The sequence below is a fragment of the Protobothrops mucrosquamatus genome, unplaced genomic scaffold, assembly GCF_001527695.2.
Source record: "Protobothrops mucrosquamatus isolate PMUCROS unplaced genomic scaffold, P.Mucros_1.0 scaffold453, whole genome shotgun sequence".
Lineage (NCBI taxonomy): Eukaryota > Metazoa > Chordata > Lepidosauria > Squamata > Viperidae > Protobothrops > Protobothrops mucrosquamatus.
Genome location: NW_015386776.1, coordinates 279702 through 305534, shown reverse-complemented (window position 1 = coordinate 305534; position 25833 = coordinate 279702). Strand labels below are relative to the sequence as shown.

Genomic DNA, 25833 nt, shown 5'->3' with positions numbered 1-25833 from the left:
CAATTTACATGATATTCAGAACAAACAATATGTTTCATTTCCAGCCCTGGCTCCCACTCACTCACTGGAACACACCTGTAAGCAGATTTAAAAGAAAAGTTAAGATTGCAGGAAAATAGCTGGCTTGTGTTTGGAGACACAAGATAGCTGTAACATATACCTGACAATATATCCCATCACGCTTAGTAGAGAAGCCCACTAAAGACCATACAGAGGAAGGAGATTTTACACACCACTGCCATTCTCAAGAAGGGAAGTCAGCAGATACACAAACCAGCCAAACATGCCTGAGGGAAGTTAGTGGAGGAGATTCACGCTGAGCCAGAACCACAGACATCAGCACAACTTCAGCTTCATGGAATTCAGTGAATTTAGACCAATGCCGACAGCCAAACGCCTATATAGTCATGAAGAAATTCTGATTCGGGGCAGTCGGGTAAGGGCAATAGGCTGTGATTTAAACTGAACATGATGTAGGCTTATTAGTTGTTAACAAAACAGTTTCGAAACCTCCCGGTTCTTCACAATCATTACACTTCCTTTTATAGTACAGAAACTGTACACTTTTTCTGGAACATTCTCCCTGTGAGGACTATTGTAGGCGATTATGCTGGTTGAAGGGACATTCTTGTTCACAATCCCCACAGAAATCGCTCTAGGGCTGTCTGTGTGTGGGGGGGGGAGGGAGGGGGCTGGCTTCACAGCTGCGTCCCCTCCCTTTTGTGGGGAACAGCAGAAATGGCATTAGTGTGGCTTCAGTCCAATTCACTCCAGTCCAGTTCCTTCTCCAGCCAGGTCTTAGCCAACAGACAGACACGTGCAGGTCCAGGGACACCCCCCACCCCGAAACCTGGGCCTGATCCTCCCTCCGCAGAACCAAGCGATAAAAGGACGAGGTCCCGAAAGCCCATTATTGCGTGTTGGGACTCCCAGGGACGTTGTTCTAGACCAGCGTTTCTCAACCTCGACCATTTGAAGGCATGTGGACTTCAACTCCCAGAATTCCACAGCCAGCAATGCTGGCTGTGGAATTCTGGGAGTTGAAGTCCACATGCCTTCACATGGTCAAGATTGAGAAACGCTGCTCTAGACCGCGCCGAGAGGCTGCAATTCTATACAGGCGTGCCTAACAATCAGCCAAAGGACCGTAAGGAAAGGGAAAAAAAAAAACGCGCGAAAAAAGCGGAAAGTCCGAAGTTGGAGTCGGCCGCCTGCGCGCCCTCGCCGGTGGAGACGCCTTCGCTCTGAGGGGAGGGGGGGGCGGAGCGGTTCTTTTGAGAAGTTCCCGGGCCAGGGAGAAGGCGGCAAGCGAAGGCGGCCCCATTTCGAAGTTTTGGGGCCCGGTTTTTCTTCTCCAGCCCCCCCTTTAAAGACGCCGGCGTTTCTCCTTCCAGGGCGGCCACGGGAAGATAGAAATGTAAACTTGTCGCGGCCCGTGAGGCGCTCGGGATCCGGGTCCCTCGCTGCCTTTTCAAGCCCACGAAGCCTGCGCCAAACGCACCTTGATTGGGGATCGGAGCGGGCTGACCCCGGCGCCGCCTTGGCGACATTTGTCCGCGGTTAGAGGCTTGCCCAGGGGTAGGCAACCTTGGCTCTTTTATGACTCGTGGACTTCAACTCCCAGAATTCCTGAGCCAGCCAAGCTGGCTCAGGAATTCTGGGAGTTGAAGTCCACGAGTCATAAAAGAGCCAAGGTTGCCTACCCCTGGGCTTGCCGGTCCCCAAGCGCCGAGAAAGAATGACAGCTCGCTTTTTTTTTTCTCTCTTCTTCTTCTTCTTCTTCTTCTTCTTCTTCTTCTTCTTCTTCTTCTTCTTCTTCCTTCTTCCTTGTTCTTCTTCCTTCTTCTCCTTCTTCTCCTTCTTCCTTGTTCTTCCTTCTTCCTTCTTCCTTGTTCTTCTTCCTTCTTCTCCTTCTTCTCCTTCTTCTTCTTCTTCTTCTTCTTCTTCTTCTTCCTTCTTCCTTCTTCTTCTTCTTCGGGAGCGGCGCGCTCGGAGGGCCGAGCTATGCTAAGACACGCTCCCCGTTTCTGAGAGTACCACACCAACCGAGATCACCCAAGGCAACTCTGAATTTTTATTTTTATTTTTTTTAAAAAAAGGTTGCTTATTTTTTTAATGCAACATATCTACACAGAAGGAATCTGGAGGCCACGGGGGGGGGGGGGACCGCGCAGATTGTTAAGAGACCCCGCCTGGCTGCAGCTGCAAGAACCGACTTTCCGAAAGCGGCGGGATCATCGCTCAGCCAAAGGGCTCTCCGGGGCCACCAGCTCTCCAGATCGCTCCGGCATCGGGTGGCCAGCGGAGACCAGCCGGCCCTGCCGGCTTCCTCGGAATTTAGCGCTCTGAATTCGGGGCGAGCAAGCGGGAACGGGACCCTCGGCCTTTCTAACGTTCAAGCGGAGGGTGCGGTGGAGGAGCGCGGCTCTATCCAAACGGCGCCCAGCGGGACTTTTCCCTCCCTTGCGCCGATCCAGGGACGGGATGTGCGGCCGCAGAGCCTCGGGGAAAGGAAGGGAAAGAGCGGTGGGATTCAGCGGCGCCTTCCTTTGCAGGGGTCGTATCAACACCTCGACTCCAGCACAAGAAATCGCTTAGAAACCGGTGTGTTGCACGCAGAGTATATAGACACAGGCACGTTTCCCTAGGGTGCAGGGTGGAAAGGGAAAAGCGACGAGCATTAGGAGAAAATCGGCGTTATTTTAATGCTGCACGGACTCCAGGCGAAACGAGGTGATAAAAGTTAGGTTGCAACCCAATTCGTTCTTAAAATCGCGCTAAGACGCAGCTACTTAAAGGAAGGAGGCTACTGAAATGAATTGAAGGGGACCTTAGTCTAAATACGGCCAGCGCTGAAATGCCTTTATACCATCTTTCTCTGACCTGTTGACCTTCAAATAGGTTGGATGTCAGTTCCCATAACTCTCATAAAAGCCATGCTGCCTGGGAATGATGAGGATGGGGGATCTAATACATCTGGAAAAGTCCAGGAAGACTAACTTTCTTACTCCCGTACCATAAAATTCAAGAATTACCAGTTTTTTTTCCAAAAAAGTAAAGGCTAATATTAAGGCAAAGCTGTCTGTTCAACTAATTCTACTTTAAAAATGCATAAAATGATTTAACTTAACTGTAACTGTAATAAATGAATGACAAATCAGTCTGATTTTGTTCTCAGCATTGCTATTGTTCCATCTTTAAATACATTTTCTTTGTATTTAAAGCTGACAACAGGAAACAGATAGGAGGCAGCAATTCACTACTTCTATATTATCTGCTGTGATATACCTGCAGAATACAAGAAACTTATCTGGATTTCTAATATAGAAAAGAGTTGAAAATGTATAGACCATTTTAGCTTGTGTTGTAGAAGAAGCCATATACTGGCCTCCATCTTCTTTGGAAACATATGTCAAACATATCCTGACCAGCCAGCTTCCATCCAAAGCTGATTGCGTTTTGATCACAGCCATACGCAGTTTAAGGTTCCAAGGAATTATTTTTAAAAACCTTTAATCTGCAAACATTTACAGAGGAAGGGAATCCCTCGTGGCCATATATAAGCTTAATTGTGTCTGTAAGGATGTGAACAGAAATTTCAAATGAAACTATTAACACAATACATAAATCAAATCAATTTAGGTTCTGTGTTTTAGCTTTTCAAATTCTAAGTTCAGTTTAAAATGTAGCCTCTTTTTAATATATTCCATATTTTTTCTGAATCCAGATTCTTTAAAATGTATTTGCAAATTTGTTTACCAGTAGCAACCATGAAAGCAGGAAAAGAATTTCTTTTTCCTTTTCCTTTAAATATATTTGTGGATATAAGTAAACAATACTCTTACTTCTGGACTTATTCAGTGAGAGTTGAAAACCCCTTGTCATGGAAAATATGTAGCTGATATTTAGAGAGGTTATCCTGTAATTAACTCTCCCTTGAGGATTTTAAGTTAGTAAAATACACATGCACTAATATTTAATTCTCGTGGTCTAGTTGCTTTCTAAGAATCTTTTTTTTAAAAAATAAAGTGTCAGCAAAAAATAAAAATAAAGCAGATAGCAAATATGTTTGTAAATTTTAAGATGCTATCTGTAACTTGACACTATTTTGTGGCTTATAAAACTTTGTCTCAGACTAATAGTCTTACTTAAAGTTGAAGAACTCCTTTCACACTTAAGTCAGGAAATCAAAATGGATGCCACCCTTTCCAAGAATAATTCTAGTAAACTTGTCTACACATGCTTTTTAAAAAATATATTTTGCCACTTAACAACAGAAGATTTGATAATCAATTGCCTATAGCAGGGGTAGGCAACCCAAAACACTCAAAGAGCCACTTGGACCCATTTCCCACCGAAAACAAAACACTGGGAGCCGCAAAACCCTTTTGATATGTAAAATAAAGATAACACTGCATATATCCTTTTTTACCTTTATTACAGGTATATATACATATACATACATATACATACATACATATACATATACATATACATAAATAAATAACATTTTTGTTATTTATTATATATATATATATATATATATATATATATATATATATATATATATATATATATATATATATATATATATATATATATCATAAAGGTAAAAAAGGTAAAAAAGATATATGCAGTGTTATCTTCATTTTAGATGTCAAAAGGGTCTCTCTCTCTCTGTCTCTCTTTCTCTCTCTCCCCCCCTCCCTCTCTCCGATCTTCTGCTCACCTGGCAAGCTGGCTTCAAGCTGTTCTCCAACAAGCTCAGGGGTAGGCAACCTCGGCTCTTTTATGACTCATGGACTTCAACTCCCAGAATTCCTGAACCAGCATAGTTGGGCTAGCTAGCTCTCTCCTGCCCTTCCTGCAGAGACGCAGCAAAGGGAGGAGCCCCGCCCAAATAGCTTTTCAGTTCCTCGGAGAACACAGTGAGTCCACTCTCTTTTTTACTTACACACACACACACACAGAGAGAGAGAGAGAGAGAGAGAGAGAGAGAGAGAGAGAGAGAGAGAGGGAGAGGGAGGGAGAGAGAGAGAGAGAGAGAGAGAGAGAGAGAGAGAGAGAGAGAGAGAGAGAGAGAGAAGGAGAGAGAGAGAGCAAGTGCCTCTCTCTATCTCTCTCTGCAAATGGAGGCTGTGAGCCGCAGGGGAAGGCTCAAAGAGCCACATGTGGCTCCGGAGCCGCAGGCTGCTGACCTGTGGCCTATAGTAATGAGGTTTAAAACATTATTGAAAAATGCCCAAATAAGGATTTATATATTACCTATGCTTACAGTTTTTATGTGGCTAAAACATTACTTCTTGTACTTTACCCAGCTATACAACCATTTTGGCTTTTCCACTATCATGGGTAACTGTGTAAAGTGGCAGTAACAATAGGCAAAAAACAATAGGTATTCAGTCTAAAATATAGCCTACTTAACTATTACAACTTCCAAAAAAACTTCATTTCATAAGTATATTATTGTGGGTGTATTTAAAAGAGGAAATTATGTTACCTACACAATCACTCATGTAATTACTGTTGTTATTCTGCTATGGAAGGGCAGAGTGGTATATAATAAGAATTTCAAAGATGAGGTAAAACAATTAAACAAACTATAGCAAAACAAGACTATAAAATATAATTCAATTATTCACTTAAAAGCAGTTTGCATCTACAAATGCCTGGCTCAGTTGTTATCTGCAGAAAGCATATGGTATCAACCATACTTTCCTTGGGAAAGATGTTCATAGTTGCAACATATTTTATAACCTCCACTCTGGGCCATCCTATTATGAGCAATCCTATGACAGACCTTCTCCCAGCTGATCTCATGACTTAAGAGTCAAGATGCACTGAAAAAGTAGATTTTCTAAAATGTACTGTATTTGGCTTGATGCCAATCCCTTAAAATAAACTCAGTAGCGCACAAGCAATCACTACCATGATCCTATTTAGCTGCCCTGATTAAGAACTAAACATCAGTTGCAGCTATGGATTGTCTTCAAGAGTAGCATAACAATCAGCAGTAATCCCACTGTTTACCTATGATGGCATGGATTAATGAGAACATTTTATCTCAGTACAGTTTTGGAAGCTGAGCATGCCAGTGAAGTCATACGGTATATGTCTTTAGTGACAAGTTGGAATCATGCTCTTCAAGCTACATGCCCATTCTTTCAGGAAATGTTCTACCTTAACTAAAACCTAGTTTACTCAATCTAAATAGTGCCTTATCCACAGTATTTCTCTTTTATCTATAGTTACTATAGCTTGGTTTGTTTGTCAGGATCCTGCATATCATTGCTTCCAGAAGCTGTAAATAGTTATCCTTATTTGAAAGGGTGAGATAGAATTGAATGTTATCTTCATGCTGATGACATCATCCTATAAATCTCTAAATAACTGGACCCTTCAATAAGTGAAGCTTCTGTTCAAACAAAAATGCACTTCTCCAACTGGAACTCCTCTGGGACTCTATTGAGACCCACTTGAAAGTCTGCCGATTTAAAATCTGGTTGAAAAAAAAAGATTTAGGAGGAGGAATCACCCAGCCCATTTTCTCAAATTGCTCTGTTTTTCTGTTGGTGGGAAAAACAGATTCTGGTTTACCTTACTGGGTCTACTTCATGTCTTTTGTGTCAATAAAAAGTCATGGCAAAGCTTAATATCCTAAATGTCCAAATATAGACTAAATATGTCCCATCATCATTACTGAACGCAATACATTCAAAGCCACCTCAATAGTCAAATATGCATCAAAATTAACTTTGCCTTCAAGCAAATTAGGTGAAAAATCATTCTTTAACTAAACAGAAGGCCTGCCTTTTTCTAATACCTTACAATTACATTTTTAAAATTAACGGCTTTGAGTAACTAATTCAAATACAAAAAAGTTCACTTTCATGAAACAAGGATTTCCCACCCCATACCCTTAAAACCCACTAATGCCAAAAAATTCTGATTCTGGGATTAAGGAGCTGAATATGATGAAGAGGAATACAGAAGTTCCAGGAAATTGTCTTTCCTTTAACAAAAAGCAACTCTGGTTTCAAGCCACAATATTTGCAATTTAACAGCACATACCAAGGTTCTAATTTGTGCTCCACGGAATTAAAACCACAGGTCATAATCAGCAGACTTGAAAACATAAATGTTTATGTGATTAAAACATGAGATTACACAGCTATTCTTTTAGATTATGCCATATGCTTTCTATAGAACAAACTATCCTGTTGACGTAATCATATTGCTGGCCAATCATTTCTGTTATCTGACAGTTTTGTTTGAAAGTTTTACTAGCAATACTTTGAAACTGCTTTATATATAAATGGGAGAGGAAGGGGGGAGACAAAGACAGACAGACACACACACACACACACACACACACACACACACAGAGAGAGAGAGAGAGAGAGAGAGAGAGAGAGAGAGAGAATAAACTTTTGGAAGTACTACTGAAACACACTAATAATTGCATTCTTTTGAACCCTTACATCTCAGTCTGCAAGTTAGCTCAAGAGAGTAAAGTGGTGACTATCTGATTTATAGGCCAAAATGGTCTCTGACTGACAGCTCTTTCACCTGCTGACATAATTGTGGAAATTAATTCTGGCAGTTAAGATAGAAAAATAGTGACAGATGAGCACATGACTGACATCTGGTGGGAACTAGAGTTAAGTTGCTCATATGGGATTCTGCCTATGGAGCTGCTGAAAAAAGCTCATTCCAGAGTTAACTTGTGGACTCCTGAGCTTACTGCTTATAAAATTAGCTTTTAAAAGCTTTAATAAAATTATCATATTATAAAATAATTAACAGATAAGAAAGATGAAGTTATGAAATGTCATTTCCTTGCAAAAAAGATGGGGAATTTTTGTCTGTTTACTAAGAATATATTCACCTATTCATAATAGTCAGCCCTGCTATTTAGTATTTATCATATCATCCTGTTTGAATTTTTATTGCTACTCAGGGAAGAACATGTGAATTTGCTCAACATTTAATTTTATTAATGTCAAATACCTTTTTGAGGCATCAGTGTTGCTAAGCATTCTAAAACAGTGAAGAACTTGAACATTAAATTATTTCCTACTTGTTAACACTTCATAATTATAATTTAAAAGCAATTAATAGGGCAACTATTTTGTAAAATGAGAAATATTAGATTGTGCCACCAAAACAAGTAAATAAATATTGTTGTTGTTTCTGTGTTTATGTTAAACTAAGTTTAAAGGAGTATTGACCACCTTGATTCTTCTGTATCTCACTATCTTCTGATACCAGCCAATATTTTATCCTCATCTCTTCTCTCTCATCTCTCCCTGAGTCATCTCTCCAAGGGAAGATTGAAGGTCAAGGCTTTGAATGCGCCCACATAAATGGAAAAGCAGAGATGGTAACTCATCTCATTAACAATGGAATTTTTCTACATAAACCTATGACTTGATGATAAATTCCAGAAACTCTGACTGGGCAGAATGCAAATGCAGCTCCTCCATAGAAATATAATAGGCCAAGAACTGTATTTTAAATTTCTTCCCCTGACACACCCCCCAAATGTTGATTGTTTGTAAACATGATGCTCGACATTGAATTTGTTTTTACATATCATCTTGCTGAATTTCTATGAAATTGTGGGATGAAGTTGCGTTAAGTTCATATTTGCAATTCATTTTATATGAATTGATGACTGCCCAGAAATTTCAATTAGCTTAAATACTGCTATTCATTCTTTTGAATAATATAAAGTTAGAATAATTTATGGCTCTTAAATTGGTCGAAATCAAAACTTTCATAAAATTCCTGGATTCACAATATCTGATTGAATATCTCTCTATACTTTGCCAAATATGTTGTCCTGCTGGTATCGTCAATAATTGACCACCTCAATAATTGCTCCAATAGATCAAATAAGGTCACAGTAGGAGGATTATTTGAACTATCATTTTCTGCATACTTATCCTGACTTAATGTTTTTTGATAATCTGGTATGGATTATTTTTTTGTGAGCTCAGTTTTTCTTCTTCTTTTCTGGACGTAAGTTGTAATGCTTAGTTTTACAAAACTTTTTTAGTTTTACACAGTTGAAAAACATTATATATTAAGATTTCATATTAATACATTCATTTCTAATGTTAATAAATTTATTTATAAGCTGTTTCTAGCATGTCATCATACTATTCCTTAATAAATTTGAAACTTCTTTATGCTTTTTGTAAATTCTTTTAAAAATACTCTCAAAGTTGATGACTCAAAATACGATTTTTTGTTTTTATTTGTCCATGAAAAAAATATGCTTCCTAAGAAATACATAAAGGTAGGATTACTCATTATACCCAGTAAAGTCTTTATAACCCATGTGAAAAAGCCATTTAAAATGGAAGATAAGAGATTCAGTGTAAATAATTTATTACAGTTGTTTGTGAGGAACATTTCTGAAGATTAATTGAAATGTATCTGTTCACAAAGGATACATTTTATATATGTGCTTTTTTAATGATAGGAGCAATTTCAACACCTGGAGTTTAAAACAGGTCCAATGGAAAGCAAGCTTTATTCAAGACATAAATAAAGCCCTTTACAAACAGCCATTTGGAACTTCACTCTTTGAAAAATCTCCTATAGTCCTTTTTCAGAGGCAAGTTAATGTGTGCTTGGGAAGGGCAATTAAATTGTCAGAATTTTTTTTAAAAATGTTTTAAAGTAGAAAGTAGCCCAGAGAATAGTCATTGCATTGATATTGATTGTCTGAACAGAGAACATTAGTCTTAAGGTATTTACTCTGCCACCTCTACACCAGAGGCTCTCCTTCAAATCAAGTCAATTCCTTGAAGAGATGGCTACCGGAATACAGAAATGAGGCTGAAGAAGGACATTATTTTTGCTCTCTAGCCTTAGTCCACTAAGTCTGATTGTTTCTGGACCTCTTCCACTTCTTCCAACAACAATATTTAATAAACTGCATTCCTGAAGGGAGGAACTATAGGAATAGTCTTGTTATGAACTACCTATCAAATCTTCTATTGTACAAGCTTGCAATGACAACTTATTTTCCTTCAATCTTTTTTTTAAAAAACAAACAAACTGAACATCTAGAAGACAGCAGAAATTAACAAACGTTACAATAGTTGTGAAAAATAAACTTATGAATATAACAAAGAGAATATTTCTTCCAGAAATCATGTATAAAGCATATACAATCCACAATTACTGTAGCTGATGTATTTAGAATTAAACCAATAAACAGCACTGCAGAAAATAAGCAAGCTTGAATACAATTGCTTTGACCAAAAGGAATTGTAGAAGATTGTAGGCCTTAAAATAGAATATTCTGCAATTAAAGAATCCATAGAACAGAATAATCATTTCATTGAGAACTTGTGATATACTGAAGGATAAAAAGAGATTTGATGCTTCTTACAAAATTCTAATTCATGTAGAACTTTGTTAACTATACATTTAAATTAATTTAGCCTTTGCCTTGGTTTACTTTTTTATGTGTCACCTCTGCCATGCCATTCAAAGGCCAAATATACCTGTCATCTTGAAGTTAATGTATGCTTATATACTAGCTTGAATACAATTTACAAAGACTAGATGTTCATTTCAGTTTCCTTTCTATTTCCTATTTAGTTTTGCTATCCAAACTATTTTCATTAGTAAGCATTAGACTGAATTAGGACTATACATTGCTTCAGTGCCAAAAGCAAAAAAAGTGGTTCAAGTATGTGGAGGGCATAAGTAGAGTATCTGTCCAGTATTCAGCTGTGCCTTTTGCCAGTTGTGGAATAGTAGTAGGCAGCCACACAATCCTAAGAAAAGATGCATTTGATTTAAGGAACAGGAGGCAGCTGTTTCATTTGAATCTCTGCACGCTCCAAAGCACCTTTTTCTCTTTGAAGGTGAAGCAATCCACAGCCTTAATTTGTATTATAGAAGGAAGAAAGCTCTTGAACAGCACAGTAATGGAAACAGCTGAAAAAACATATTCGTGCACAATCACCTGGTATCTGTTCAGTTGTGGATACAAAACACAGAAATTGTTTTGTGAATCAATTTTAAGGCACTTTTACTTTGAGCAAGTATGTGATGCTTAAGTATGTGAGTATATGTGTGTATACTGAATATAGGGACAGAGACATTTTACTTTTAAAAGGGTTGGAATGTTTTACCAATTAATTAGTTAATATATTTTCACAAACCTAACCTATCTAAAACTATACAATAATTATTTATTCCATGAAGTATTGTCTGCAATACCAAGTCAAACCATCTTAGAAAGTATGCCTTTTTGGCATTAATGTCTGTTGTGGCATAAGTGCATATAGTCTAGAAACAATAGACCAATGCTTCTATTGTATACACATTAATTCAATAAATCAGGTTTATTTCAATAGTTTGCTATATTCTACTTGCAAGTACAGGATTGAAGTAGAATTGGATTTAAAAAATATCTGAATTAAGAGTATTCTTTATTTTCTTAAACTCAAAAAACTGTATTAATAGTGAGTATGGTATTTGAGAAGAAAAGACAGTATTGTAGCACAAAAGCCTTTACAAATAACATTTAATGTACTCACCTATATAATTAGTTATGTAAATGTATTTTCATTTTTGTATTTGCTTGACTTTTCACAATCATTATAGTGAAAAATGCATATCATACAGCCTATTACAGTTCTGTACTACTACATTGCTCTGCATACACATACACACACACACACACACACACACACACACTGAAAAATGTATTTACCACAAATGATACTGCTAAAGTATTCACCGTGTGTTATTACACAATTAGTAGTTAAATATTAGGTTTAAAATTAAGCACAAATTGCTATATGATTTAGAACATCTTAATATCTTTCATTTAGTTAGATCTCTGTTATTACACTAATGCATCATGATTTAAAACTTAATAAAATATATATAAAAATAAAAATATAACCACTGAATTCTTATCAGAATATTCTGATAAATAAACAAAAAATGAACTAATGCTCTACTTCATTATTGCATTTCTGAAAAACAATGCAAATGATAAGCATCAAACTTTACTAAATATAACTGTCAAGGACAATTTACATCTTGAAATCTGTGTATCAATGTACAACAGATACAACAATGTATCAATCCCAAAGCAGAAAGGGCCTAATTGATGCTACATCTGATTTTTCACCTCCTTTAGCAAAACATGAGATGATCAATACCATTATAGGTTAAGATTGTACTAATGATTCTTCTCTATTTGATCATGTATTTAAAATACTTCTATCACATTTGGCATTATAGCTTCTAACATATTGGAGACATTTTCTTTCAGAAATGACACTTTTAACAATAAGTACAAGAGGTTAAGATCCTTGGCCCATGTTGTCTGTTGTTCTGTCTACTTGCCTGCCATCTATCTTATCTAGGTATCTATCTATCTTCCTATAATTTACTTCTCATATTTTGAGAATAGCTTTTACTCTGGCTTTTATAATGCAGAAAAATTAAAACAGAGCTCCTGTGAATATCATTGGACTCATGCACAATTTTTGTTTTAACCTGAAGTTAATTAAAATAATCAGTGGGGATTTCTCCCAGAAAAATATATCATGTTTATATTGCTGCAACTTCAAAAATACAAAAAAAATTGTCACAAAATCTTATTAAACCTTAAAGGATAAGAGAATCTTAAACCTTTGTCTCAAATCTCTGGTATACTCAACCCGCTACCTAAAGGATTTTTCCAAGGCAGATGCTGCTAAGAGATAATGACTAATTAGGTCTTGAAATCCTCAGGTCTGAAATGCAAAGAAGAGAACTTCAAACATGACAGTTCATACTGTCTTAGAGCAATCAAGTTCTCTATCTCCATTGCCATATAGACCTGAAACTATTGACAGTGAGTAGATTTTACACTGACCGTGGTCTATGGCAGCTTTTAAGGTCGCTTCAGGATGTGTCGATCCAAGGGGGTTACACACAAATCGTCGCCGGCGCCGCAAGTCATCTTCCCAGTAGTCAAGGCGCCAGAACTCACGAGGACGACTACAATGAAATAGAGAAGCCACATATGTTAGCAATTACCAAACAGCATGGTAGCACTGGATTTCTGCATAAAGCTTTCCTTGTTTGCTCTTTTCCTTTTCCTTTTTTAAAAACAGCACCCTAAACCCTTTCTACAATCTTTAAGTTAGATATGTCCTTGAAAATAACAGTATCACCTTCCAGTCTGAGAAACTCCTTTTCCTTTCTTTCTTAGAAGGTGAAATGAGCACTAAATACATCATTTTGAAATGAATTGCTGACAGTGTGATCAGTTTCCCCACACTCTAGTGGCATGTGCTCCGATTTCAGCCTCATTTCAGCCTCAGCAGGGCACCTTTCTCAGTGACTGCATTTATAAACCAGAATAGGGAAAAGCTATTATAAATATGGTATAGCATTACCTATATTAATCAAAGTCTGTCCCCCTTCATTTTTCTTCCTAATTTGTGCCTTTTTGTACAAGGTCACTAAATCTTATCATGAATTCTTGGTTGAGAAAGTGTTAACTTTAATGAATACTTCTGTTACATGATTATGTATGTGATAATAAAATATTGCTCTATTTAGATCTGCAGGAATTTAATTAAAATAATCTTTTAAAATATTCATTACTTTTAGCCCCCGAGGCATAGAATGTAAAAAAAAAATCCTTTTTTGTTTCCTTTTCCTGCTTTTAAATAAACTATTCCAGGAGAGTGAAATAACAGTTTATTCTCAAGCAAATCAGATTTGGTTTCTGTTTTTATGTAGCTAGATTTTTGCAGTTAATTAAGAACTTCATGTTACGGTGAGAATACTGAAAGGATACATCTTAAAATTTACATTTGTAAAAAGGTTCTACAACATTTGTTATTTTCCATATTGTATTATTCAAATATGCATAGATCTTTTTAATATGGGCATATATAAATGCCAATTCCCATCATGAGAAAGTGTGCTATAAAACTGTACATTATCCATTAAAAAAATGGCAATAGCAGCCAATTCAAGTATGTATTCATATCTAGAGATACAAATAAATATGTAAAATAATAAAAGCCTGCAGAATAACACTGAGATATACTGCCAACATCTACATTCCCCACTTACAAATTATATTATTTATAAAGAAATATCTATTGTAAGAATGTAAGCAAAAATTACTTTCTATATTATCATTTCATTTTATGAGGTAATAATCATTGCACATATGTCAACTTTGAAAAATAAATAGCTCTGATTAATTTACTGATTGTAAATGAATACAGACTCACAATACCAGTGATTTTCTTATTTAATCTCCAGAAATATAAAAGTTTATTTTTTGGGAGTAAATGAAAATTTACAAACTTCTGCTCTTGTAAGCCTAATTGTTGAAAGTCCATGCTATGAAACCTAATATTCATGCAACATAATCTTAATTTTTAAAAAATCTTTACTTTTTCCTGATAGTATTCTCATTACTCTGTAAATTATCTGCATCCCTGGTAAATGAAACACATACATTTTTACTATCTATAATATATTTATTTCAGAAATTTAAAACAAAATCTTCAAGACTAGTTTGTAACTTATTTTGCAGGATTTATCAAGGGCAGGAATATGCATTAAAAAACTACATTTGTTCAAACTGTGATTAATAACTTAAAATTCGCCACAGCAACTATGAAAAAAAGGCAGATTACTACTGCCTCTGTGTGCATGTATTTGATAGTCATGAAACCTGGACAGATACTTCATCATTCTGCCTTTCTTCACTTATCTGTTAAAATTATTATCAAATATCAACTCAGATAGGAGTCTCAAATCACAAACTGTTCCTCATCTTCTGGGGAATTATATAATGGAGTCTATTAATCAGTATGGCAATCAGCACAAATAACTAGTTACCTAGACTAAGGTTTTTTTGTATAAATTGTACTGTTATATATTGTATCTAGCGCCACAAACATATGAAAATTAACACCTAGTATAAGCTTCTAAAAATTGTTAAGAGCTTCTGTCATAAATTCTAGTACACTGTACTACAATATTGTTCAAAGATATTAAATTATTAAGGTCAAGCAGTCAGCTTTTTCTACTCTTAATGAAATTAATTTTTGTTTTAGGAGAGTTAAAATTACTAAAATTATATATAATTACAAAATAACATATGAAAGGAACTGGAAATATATAAAAGGCACTGCAAAAGTATAGGTATACTGTAGATGAGATAGTTCTAGACACAGAGATAACAATAGAGATTTTGATACCCCAAATACACAGTATAGGGCAGGCATGTCAAGCTCGCGACGTCATATGATGTCGCGCGATGTATCACGACTTTTTCCCCATTGCCGGCAATGGGATGGGTGTGCTTTCGACATGACGCATCTGGCCCGCGGGCCGGCAGTTTGATATGCCTGATATAGGGAGTCAGGTAAACAGTGCAATTAAAAAGTTATTTCATCAGAGAGGAGGGCCACTGAGAGAAACATTCCCAAAACAACCACCCCAAAATTATCATGACTAAATATATATATGCAAACAGCAAATCTCGGGTTGGACAAATAAACCAATGTAATTAGTTATCATTACATTTTTATTTGTTCCGTTCCTATGTTTACGAAATTCTAGCATTTTCATACTGGTTAGAAATTATCAGCAGCACCTCTGTTTGGCACAGCACCACATTACCAGTTTCTTGTGGAACTGGTTTTTCTTAACAGCAGAAAGGAAAGGACCATGGCTACAATTTTACAAAAAAGAAAAAGTATTTATAAGCAAAAATAACAAAATGCTATTTTCCTCTAAACAAAAAGTGTGAATAGAACATCATTTATTTTGACGCATAAAAATCCTCAAGAAGCAATCTAAGATTTTAGAGAAATAACCAGTGACCAGAACAAAACTAATATTTCATGAAATGACATTCCTAAAATGAATTAGTGCAGTGCAACAATCCCTATTGCAGGACTAATTTAAAAAGCAAACTAAAACTTATATATGCGAAAGGCAATTCTGCAAAACAGAAAGTTCAGACCAGTAGCCTTAATAAACCACATGCTGTAATGAAAACAGGAGACTAGTCTGGAGCTCATTTCACAAGATGCCTGTTCAAAGAAAAACATCTCTTGTTTCCTGGGCTGGAGGTTAAATACATCATGCAGGTAAAATGTTTGCTTATGCCTGGTCATGAATGTGAGTTTTATACCATCGAGGAAAGTGCCTGACTGACACATCTAGAAGTTGAAACTATCAATTATCCTCAAAACAAATACACTTGTGATGAGCATGTAATAATGTTATCTATGTGTTATCCTTAGGTTTGTTTAAAGACAATAAAATAAGTGTCATTAACAAGCATAAATGTTAGAGTAATATTGTTATGTGGGGTTATGCCAGTGATGGTCCACTAGAAATGCACTGCACAGAGAGCCAGGAAACTGAAGATAAATCCTTTTCATGAATATATTTCCCTTCCTCTAGGAATGGTATCCTCAAATACTTTTATCCAACAGTAATTTCAGGTTATGCACCCTTTCCAGATACATGACTTTAATTTTCAGCATTGGTAAAAAAAAGAGTTGCAGGTGCTCATAAAACTGAGTACCTAAAATGGCAAGCCGTTGAAGCAAAAATGGGAGGATGGAACTGTACCCTTGAATACAGAGGTAAGGGCATTTAGACAAGAGGAATTACTAAAAACAAGTCATTAAAAAACTCAAAGCTAACAGTTTAGAACAGGGGTGTCAAACTGCTGGCCCATGGGCTGGTTTCATCATACTGAAGCCGCGCCCACCCCATTGCCGGCAATGGCAAAACCGGCCCGATACGTTGCGCGACATGTGACGTCGCGAGTTTGACACCCCTGGTTTAGAACTACCATATGACATTTCACAACTGGTGCTCATTTACAACCATTGCAACATCCCAAAGTCACCACTTGTGTTTTTCACAATTGGCTTCTGATAATGGAGAATGCAGAACTAAAATCACAAGTTGCAGTCACGTGATGTCTTATTTAACAACTGAGTGAGAGATGCCATCATAAAATCATGGACACATGATTTTCTACTTAATGATCATAGCACTTAGCGATGGAGTTGCCAGTTCCTGTATTAAACTCATAAATATTCTGTTTAAATGTCAACTTACTAATTTTTCTGCTTAAAACTAAAAACTTTACAAGATTTTAGCCATTGCCTCAGTCTCTGTGTATGTGTATGTGTGTGTATTATATAATAATCTCATTCCATTCCATTCCTAAATGAACGGAAGTGGCTTCATGAAATTGTGCTTATGACTGCTTTTTAAATATGTTTAAATGATTACAACAGAATTTGATGTGATTATCAACCATTTTTCCCAGCTTTATATCATCTGAAACTAGAATGTATAGGTAGCCTTCAACTTTCCATTTTTCACATTTAGGACCATTGCAACATCCCCATGGTTATGTGATCAAAATACAGATGCTTGGCAACTGGTGTGTGTGTGTGTGTGTGTTTAATGAATGATTTAATTATTTTAATTAATTTATTGTTTGGCTATTTATAAACAATTAATTGCCTCAATGGCCTAAAGTAGAAAACAGAACAAAAATAACAATTGCTGCTGCTGCTGCTACTACTACTACTACTACTACTACTACTACTACTACTACTACTACTACTACTACTACTACTAAAAGAGTGAAACTGTGAAAAATCTTATAGTTAATTTAAATGTAAAGACCATCCCAATAACAGCCATATTAAGTTAACTTTTTGATGGTATTATATTCATGAATTAATTAAAAGCTATCTGAAACAGTTTTGCTTTGATCAAATTCCAAATGACCAGTCTTGTGGGAACTTTAATTGCCTTTGGAAAGTTGTTCATTGTTTTTGAAAATAGAGCTAAAATAGAAAACTATTTCTTCTCTACCTCAGCCTCCCCTAATTCCACAGTTCATATTAGATTTTGATTATTTGAAGGAGGTGGTCCTGAAAGTACCTTGCTGCCAAGCTGTGTAGCTCTTTACAGGTTAAAGCCTATTTCTCTGTATATAAATTATACTTTAGAGTCTAAATTGCACTCAGAAATGTATTGGAAACGAATGAAAGGTCCAAAGCCCAGATGTAATACTGTATGCTCATGGCATCTAGTGCTAGTTAGAAGATTGGCTGTTGCATTTTGTATCTGCTGAAGTTTCTTTTTTATATATAGTTTTTATTAATATTTTGATAATAAAGTTATGATCATAAAATTAATACAAACTAAACACGGAAGACAATGAAAAATAGAAAGTGCAGGAAAAAAAGAAAAGAAATATATAAAGTGATTTCCAACCTTCTTCAAAACAAGTATAAATCAATTTAATAACTCTTTACCATCTATTAGTTAAACAGATACCTCTTTATCCCATATCCCATCGCCTATCTATAAGCAAATCCATAAAACATCAACTTTCAATCCTCGAGGCAGCAAAAACTCCACAAAAGTTTGTTAGAATTTTGGACAAAATAACAAATTTTAATTTGATCAAATAAGCCAATATTATATTACTTCCTTTTATTTCTAACAGACATAATCTTCAATTCAATCAAATGGTGTTATAGGATTTGATTTCTTTTCAATTCTTCTTTATCATATTGCACAGATTTTTTTCCCCAATGCTTAAATAAACTTCTTTTATAGATCCAGTAAGAAAACATTTTCCAGGTCATTCTTTTGGTTTATTATTTGTATTTCCCTTTTAATTTTTAAAACTTCAGCCTGTTACTTTTAAATAGCCAGCAAAGCGTCTTTTTCAAAATCATTCTCTTGGCCTGTCATTTGTGGTTCTACTTTCGGTACTTTAGCTTGTCAGATAAAATTTGTTCTACATCTGTCCTTTAAACATCGTCTATCTATATACATAGACATCATTACTGACAATATTGCAGGGAGCATTTCTGGCTCCATTCTTCAAAGATTTTCTTTAATATTTCTGATCTTATAATGTATAATTTTCTTAGATCAAAATGCTATTTAGCACTTTGTTTATTTCAAAACTTTTAATCAAGGAGAGAAGCAACCTAGAACTAAGGAGAAACTTCCTGACAGTTAGAACAATTAACCAGTGGAACAACCTGCCTCCAGAAGTGGTGAATGCTCTAACAATGGAAGTTTTTAAGAAGAGACTGGACTGGTATAGGGTTTCCTGCCTGAGCAGGGGGTTGGACTAGATGATCTCCAAAGTCCCTTCCAACTTTTATTATGATGATGATGATGATGATGTTCTTATAATTAATTTTTCTTTTCTTCAGAAGTGAAGATAAACTTAGCTGATGAAGACTTTTCAAACTTAATAGCTAAAAGCTATTTAGCTTAAAGCTAATAGCATTAAGATGGCTAATAAGCAATTTCCAAAAGTGATTACAAGGTGAGGTTTGTACACGTAATGAACTTTTATAGGCTCTGCTATGGTTGCAAGCAACATGACTGTTCCCGTCATTTTCTAGCATCTAAACCTATGGAAAACCACAGTCCTATTGCCTCTTTGTGAGCAGAAACCATGAAGAGAACATGTGGGTGATTTCCTACCCTCTCCTTATAAGAAGAGGTTCTAAGGACTGATCTACTCACTGGTTTCATGGTCTTTGCCCTGGTTGTTGGCTCTGTGTCTTCAGTTCACCATATCTGCCCTGGAAGTTCCCCACTGTAGTTTCCATGCGATCTTTAAAGTCACACAGAGCACATTGCAAAAGCCAAGTCTAATAGAGTAGTGAGTTACTGTCAGCTGGTCATGTTTTTGGAGTGATCATGAGATGGGCTTTTAAACTTCAAATGGAAAGGAAATGCAACACCATTTGGAGATTTCAAAGCTCTTCCAAAACATAATTGTTTGTGTACACAATCACACAATTCTGATTTGGAAGCAGAGATGTAATTTAGATTTTCAGCTGTATTAGTCAAACAGCACACAGTCCCTTTTCTCAATTCAATCTTGTACACCACTTGTTTAGAAAATTGCAGTCAAGTTATGCATGGACTCCAGACCACTCTGTATTATTTCTGAACAGTACAAATGTTCTATGCCTAAAAGGAATGTTGTATTTTATTATAAATGAAATTAACTGACCAGCCTTTTTTCTAATTTAGCATACAACACTCTCAATTTTACCAAGTGACATTTAGAGGATATAGAATGTGATGGACAAGATCTAATTTAGAACTTTATTTCAGTAAATAGTCTGCTTAGCAAATCAGCTCAGACAATTTATGCAAATTTAGGCAAATTGTTTTTTCAACATCCCATTCTAGCCATAGCCCTTCGAATGAACATATTGTCCCATATTAGAAACTAGACATAATCAGAATACTAGGCATAAAATGCTCCTCACTGCTGATGTTATTATTCTACTCCAGTGGTGGCGAACCTATGGCACGGGTGCCAGAAGCGGCACTCAGAGCCCTCTCTGTGGGCACGCACACCGTCACCCCAGTCCTAGGCCTTCAGCTGGGTTTTATAAAACATTTTCGCTTTAGGCCTCTGCTGCTGTGTGTGCAAAAAAAAAAAGGTTCAATCAATCAGTCAATTTCAATTTCTCACGGGAAAAAAAAAGATCTTGCAAAGTTGGAATTGATTGATTGAACTTTTTAGTCCCATCCAGTCCGCCGTTACCACCGCAGCCACGCCCACCCAATGGGCCACACACCCCAATTGGCCACACCCAGCCAATGGGTCACACCCACCCGGCACCTGACAATGCATAAGTGGGTTTTGGGTTGCAGTTTGGGCACTTGGTCTCTAAAAGGTTCGCCATCACTGTTCTACTCTATTAAGAATAGAAATAAATTAGATAGTAGTTCACACCTTACAAAATGCCTATTGTTTAATTTTGCCCAAAGTGGGAAGTAGACATTTTAGTGTGAACATCTATGTTAAAATAAAAATTACATTCGCCTGAAACTAATTTTCCACTCTATAGAAATGCAGGGAATAGTTCAATTTGTGCACGTTACATCTCTACAAAACTCACAGGACGTATTACCTTCATTAGTTCTGTATTCTATCCAATTTGTGCCATTAAAGTGGTTTATGTGATGAACTCCCCACTCTTCCCAACAGAGGAAATTATGTCAGACAAGCTGCATTCTATTTCCACTTTCTAAGACTACATTTAGACAGCAGAATTCCCCAGGCTGAATGCTGCATCAAGGTGTGTATCAGCTCCCAAAACTGCCACAACCAGCTTGACTGTTGCTTAGAATTCTGGCTATTAAAGTCCACACATTTTTTGAGCATTCAGATTGGCAGAGACTGCTAGAAACAGCAGGAAGAAACCCAACTCTTGTGGTTCTCACATACTATGAGTAAATTTTGGCTTACATATGTTTGTTTACTAGATAGCTAAGAGGTGAAGTATAGAACCATTGTAAGAATAAAAGAAATTGGGTGCAAAAATATTCTATAACAATGTCGGTTCTTTCTAGCAGACACAGAAAGTTTCCTGGGGCTACGCACTGTTATCTTCAGGTAAGAAAATGGATTGTTCCCACTCAGTGACAACAATGACAAGACAACTTTGCTCTAGTGGGAAATGCTTGGAGGTCTTCTCAAATACCACTCATATAAGTTTTTATGCTGCCAAGACCATTATAAAATGGATGTTCTGAAATGGAATTTTCACTGTACCCAAGTAATTAAGATGTTAGTTAAGGCTNCTTTACAGGTTAAAGCCTATTTATCTGTATATAAATTATACTAAATTGCACTCAGTCTAAATTGCACTCAGAAATGTATTGGAAACCAGTGAAAGGTCCAAAGCCCAGATGTAATATGCTCATGGCATCTAGTGCTAGTTTGAAGATTGGCTGTTGCATTTTGTATCTGCTGAAGTTTCTTTTTTATATATAGTTTTTATTAATATTTTGATAATAAAGTTATGATCATAAAATTAATACAAATTAAACACGGAAGACAATGAAAAAATAGAAAGTGCAGAAAAAAAGAAAAGAAAGAATATGGAAAAAGAAAAGAAATATATAAAGTGATTTCCAACCTTCTTCAAAACAAGTATAAACCAATTTAATAACTCTTTACCATCTATTAGTTAAACAGATACCTCTTTATCCCATATCCCATCGCCTATCATAAGCAAATCCATAAAACATCAACTTTAAATCCTCGAGGCAGCAAAAACTCCACAAAAGTTTGTTAGAATTTTGGACAAAATAACAAATTTTAATTTGATCAAATAAGCCAATATTATATTACTTCCTTTTATTTCTAACAGACATAATCTTCAATTCAATCAAATGGTGTTACAGGATTTGATTTCTTTTCAATTCTTCTTTATCATATTGCGCAGATTTTTCCCCCCAATGTTTAAACAAACTTCTTTTATTATAGATCCAGTAAGAAAACATTTTCCAGGTCATTCTTTTAGTTTATTATTTGTATTTCCCTTTTAATTTTTAAAACTTCAGCCTGTTACTTTTGAATAGCCAGCAAAGTGTCTTTTTCCAAATCATTCTCTTGGCCTGTCATTTGTGGTTCTACTTTCCGTACTTTAGCTTGTCAGATAAAATTTGTTCTACATCTGTCCTTTAAACACCGTCTATCTATATACATAGACATCATTACTGACAATATTGCAGGGAGCATTTCTGGCTCCATTCTTCAAAGATTTTCTTTAATATTTCTGATCTTATAATGTATAATTTTCTTAGATCAAAATGCTATTTAGCACTTTGTTTATTTCAAAACTTTTAATCAAGGAGAGAAGCAACCTAAAACTAAGGAGAAACTTCCTGACAGTGAGAACAATTAACCAGTGGAACAACCTGCCTCCAGAAGCGGTGAATGCTCCAACACTGGAAGCTTTTAAGAAGAAACTGGACAGCCATTTGTCCGAAATGGTATAGGGTTTCCTGCCTGAGCAGGGGGTTGGACTAGATGACCTCCAAGGTACCTTCCAACTTTATTATTATTATTATTATTATTATTATTATTATTATTATTATTGTTATTGTTGTTGTTGTTGTTGTTGTTGTTGTTGTTATAATTAATTTTTCTTTTCTTCAGAAGTGAAGATAAACTTAGCTGATGAAGACTTTTCAAACTTAATAGCTAAAAGCTATTTAGCTTAAAGCTAATAGCGTTAAGATGGCTAATAAGCAATTTCCAAAAGTGATTACAAGGTGAGGTTTGTACACGTAATGAACTTTTAAAGGCTCTGCTATGGTTGCAAGCAACATGACTGTTCCCGTCATTTCCTGGCACCTAAACCCATGGAAAACCACAGTCCTATTGCCTCTTTGTGAGCAGAAACCATGAAGAGAACATGTGGGTGGTTTCCTACCCTCTCATAAGGTTCTGATCTACTCACTGGTTTTTTGGTCTTTGCCCTGGTTGTTGGCGCTGTGTCTTCAGTTCACCATATCTGCCCTGGAAGTTCCCCACTGTAGTTTCCATGTGATCTTTAAAGTCACATAGAGCACATTGCAAAAGCCAAGTCTAATAGAGTAGTGGGTTACTGTCAGCTGGTCATGTTTTTGGAGTGATCATGAGATGGGCTTTTAAACTTTGGATGGAAAGGAAATGCAACACCGTTTGGAGATTTCAAAGCTCTTCCAAAACATATAATTGTTTGTGTACACAATCACACAATTCTGATTTGGAAGCAGAGATGTAATTTAGATTTTCAGCTATATTAGTCAAACAGCACACAGTCCCTTTTCTCAATTCAATCTTGTAGACCACTTGTTTAGAAAATTGCAGTCAAGTTATGCATGGACTCCAGACCACTCTGTATTATTTCTGAACAGTACAAATCTTCTATGCCTAAAAGGAATGTTGTATTTTATTATAAATGAAATTAACTGACTAGCCTTTTTTCTAATTTAGCATACAACACTCTCAATTTTACCAAGTGACATTTAGAGGATATAGGATGTGATGGACAAGATCTAATTTAAAACTTTATTTCAGTAAATAGTCTGCTTAGCAAATCAGCTCAGACAATTTATGCAAATTTAGGCAAATTGTTTTTTCAACATCCCATTCTAGCCATAGCCCTTCGAATGAACATATTGTCCCATATCAGAATACTAGACATAACCTACCCTTCTAAAATGCTCCTCACTGCTGATGTTATTATTCTACTCTATTAAGAATAGAAATAAATTAGATAGTAGTTCACACCTTACAAAATGCCTGTTGTTTAATTTTGCCCAAAGTGGGAAGTAGACATTTTAGTGTGAACATCTATGTTAAAATAAAAATTACATTCGCCTGAAACTAATTTTCCACTCTATAGAAGTACAGGGAATAGTTCAATTTGTGCACGTTACATCTCTACAAAACTCACAGGACATATTACCTTCATTAGTTCTGTATTCTATCCAATTTGTGCCATTAAAGTGGTTTATGTGATGAACTCCCCACTCTTCCCAACAGAGGAAATTATGTCAGACAAGCTGCATTCTATTTCCACTTTCTAAGACTACATTTAGACAGCAGAATTCCCCAGGCTGGATGCTGCATCAAGTTGTGTATCAGCTCCCAAAACTGCCACAACCAGCTTGACTGTTGCTTAGAATTCTGGCTATTAAAGTCCACGCATTTTTTGAGCATTCAGATTGGCAGAGACTGCTAGAAACAGCAGGAAGAAACCCAACTCTTGTGGTTCTCACATACTATGAGTAAATTTTGGCTTACATATGTTTGTTTACTAGATAGCTAAGAGGTGAAGTATAGAACCATTGTAAGAATAAAAGAAATTGGGTGCAAAAATATTCTATAACAATGTCGGTTCTTTCTAGCAGACACAGAAAGTTTCCTGGGGCTACGCATACAATAGAAGTCCATTCTTTTACCTAACAAGGGTGAGTCACTGTTGTTACTGTTCTGTTGAAACGAGATCACCCTTTACGAACCTCCAGAAGAGTTTATGGTGAGTATATTCAAAAATACGACGGTTCTGGTAATATTTTACCTACAAGACTTTACCTTAAAAGTGACATGGGTTCATTAATTCTACAATCAATTCCGATCACATTGTAATTTATTTTTCTATATTTATTTTTTGTACTAAAATATACAAATTATATTTTTATTTGGTGAATGCTCTCATGCTCACTAAAGGATTCCATGGTCATATATAGAACATGATAGCTTATTCATTGGGACAAAATGATCAGGTATTTTAAGGATCTTAAAAGAAGTCAGGAATATGATTAAAGTAGCAGTCCAGGCTCACAGAAAAATAATAAGCCACAAGTATTTTTCTTAACTATACTTCAGTGTTGCAGATTAAAGCTACTGCAAGAAAAGAAAAGAAGCAAACAAAGAAACAAGTAGAAAAAAGACAAAAAGAAAAACAAATGCAAACTAACATCTCTGTTTCACTCCAGACTTAACTAAGATGGGCAAGATAAATAATAAGAGCTGTGACTGTTTAAAGAGCTGTTAAGCTCTGAACAGTTTCACTGAAATCTCATTAAATGTAAGAGGAAAATCCCCATAGTCCACTGAAAACTGACCCTGCCTGATATCAGTAGTAGTATATTTGCAAAGACAAGGTAGGTTTGAAAGGGGAAAAAAGTGCTGCCAATATGGGATGCATTTAGTTGTAATAGCTATATGCTTTACCTACGTTTCTATTAACTATAGAAATTTTGGTAACTAAAATGATATACAATAGATAATAATCCATATCATGCTATGAAATAGAGAGATGTTAACCTCTCTAACTCAAGTGATCACATAGCTTCCTGAAAATGTCTTCAAATTATGATGCATTTTTGACATTAAAATATGCCACACTACAAAATACTTTTTTCTACACCCTGCTGTTTTGTTAATTAAAATGTTTA

At 35.9% G+C, this 25833-nt stretch overlaps 1 protein-coding gene across 1 annotated transcript in view; it reads right to left on the bottom strand.

Moving 5' to 3' along the window:
- The window catches only part of LOC107287888 (lipopolysaccharide-responsive and beige-like anchor protein), a 275476-nt gene that overhangs the window by 164248 nt on the left and 85395 nt on the right, over window positions 1–25833 (bottom strand). Inside the window, exon 15 of the mRNA XM_029284234.1 lies at window positions 12902–13026. Within this exon, the coding sequence (XP_029140067.1) occupies window positions 12902–13026 (125 nt within the window). The remainder of the gene's footprint in view (window positions 1–12901; window positions 13027–25833) is intronic.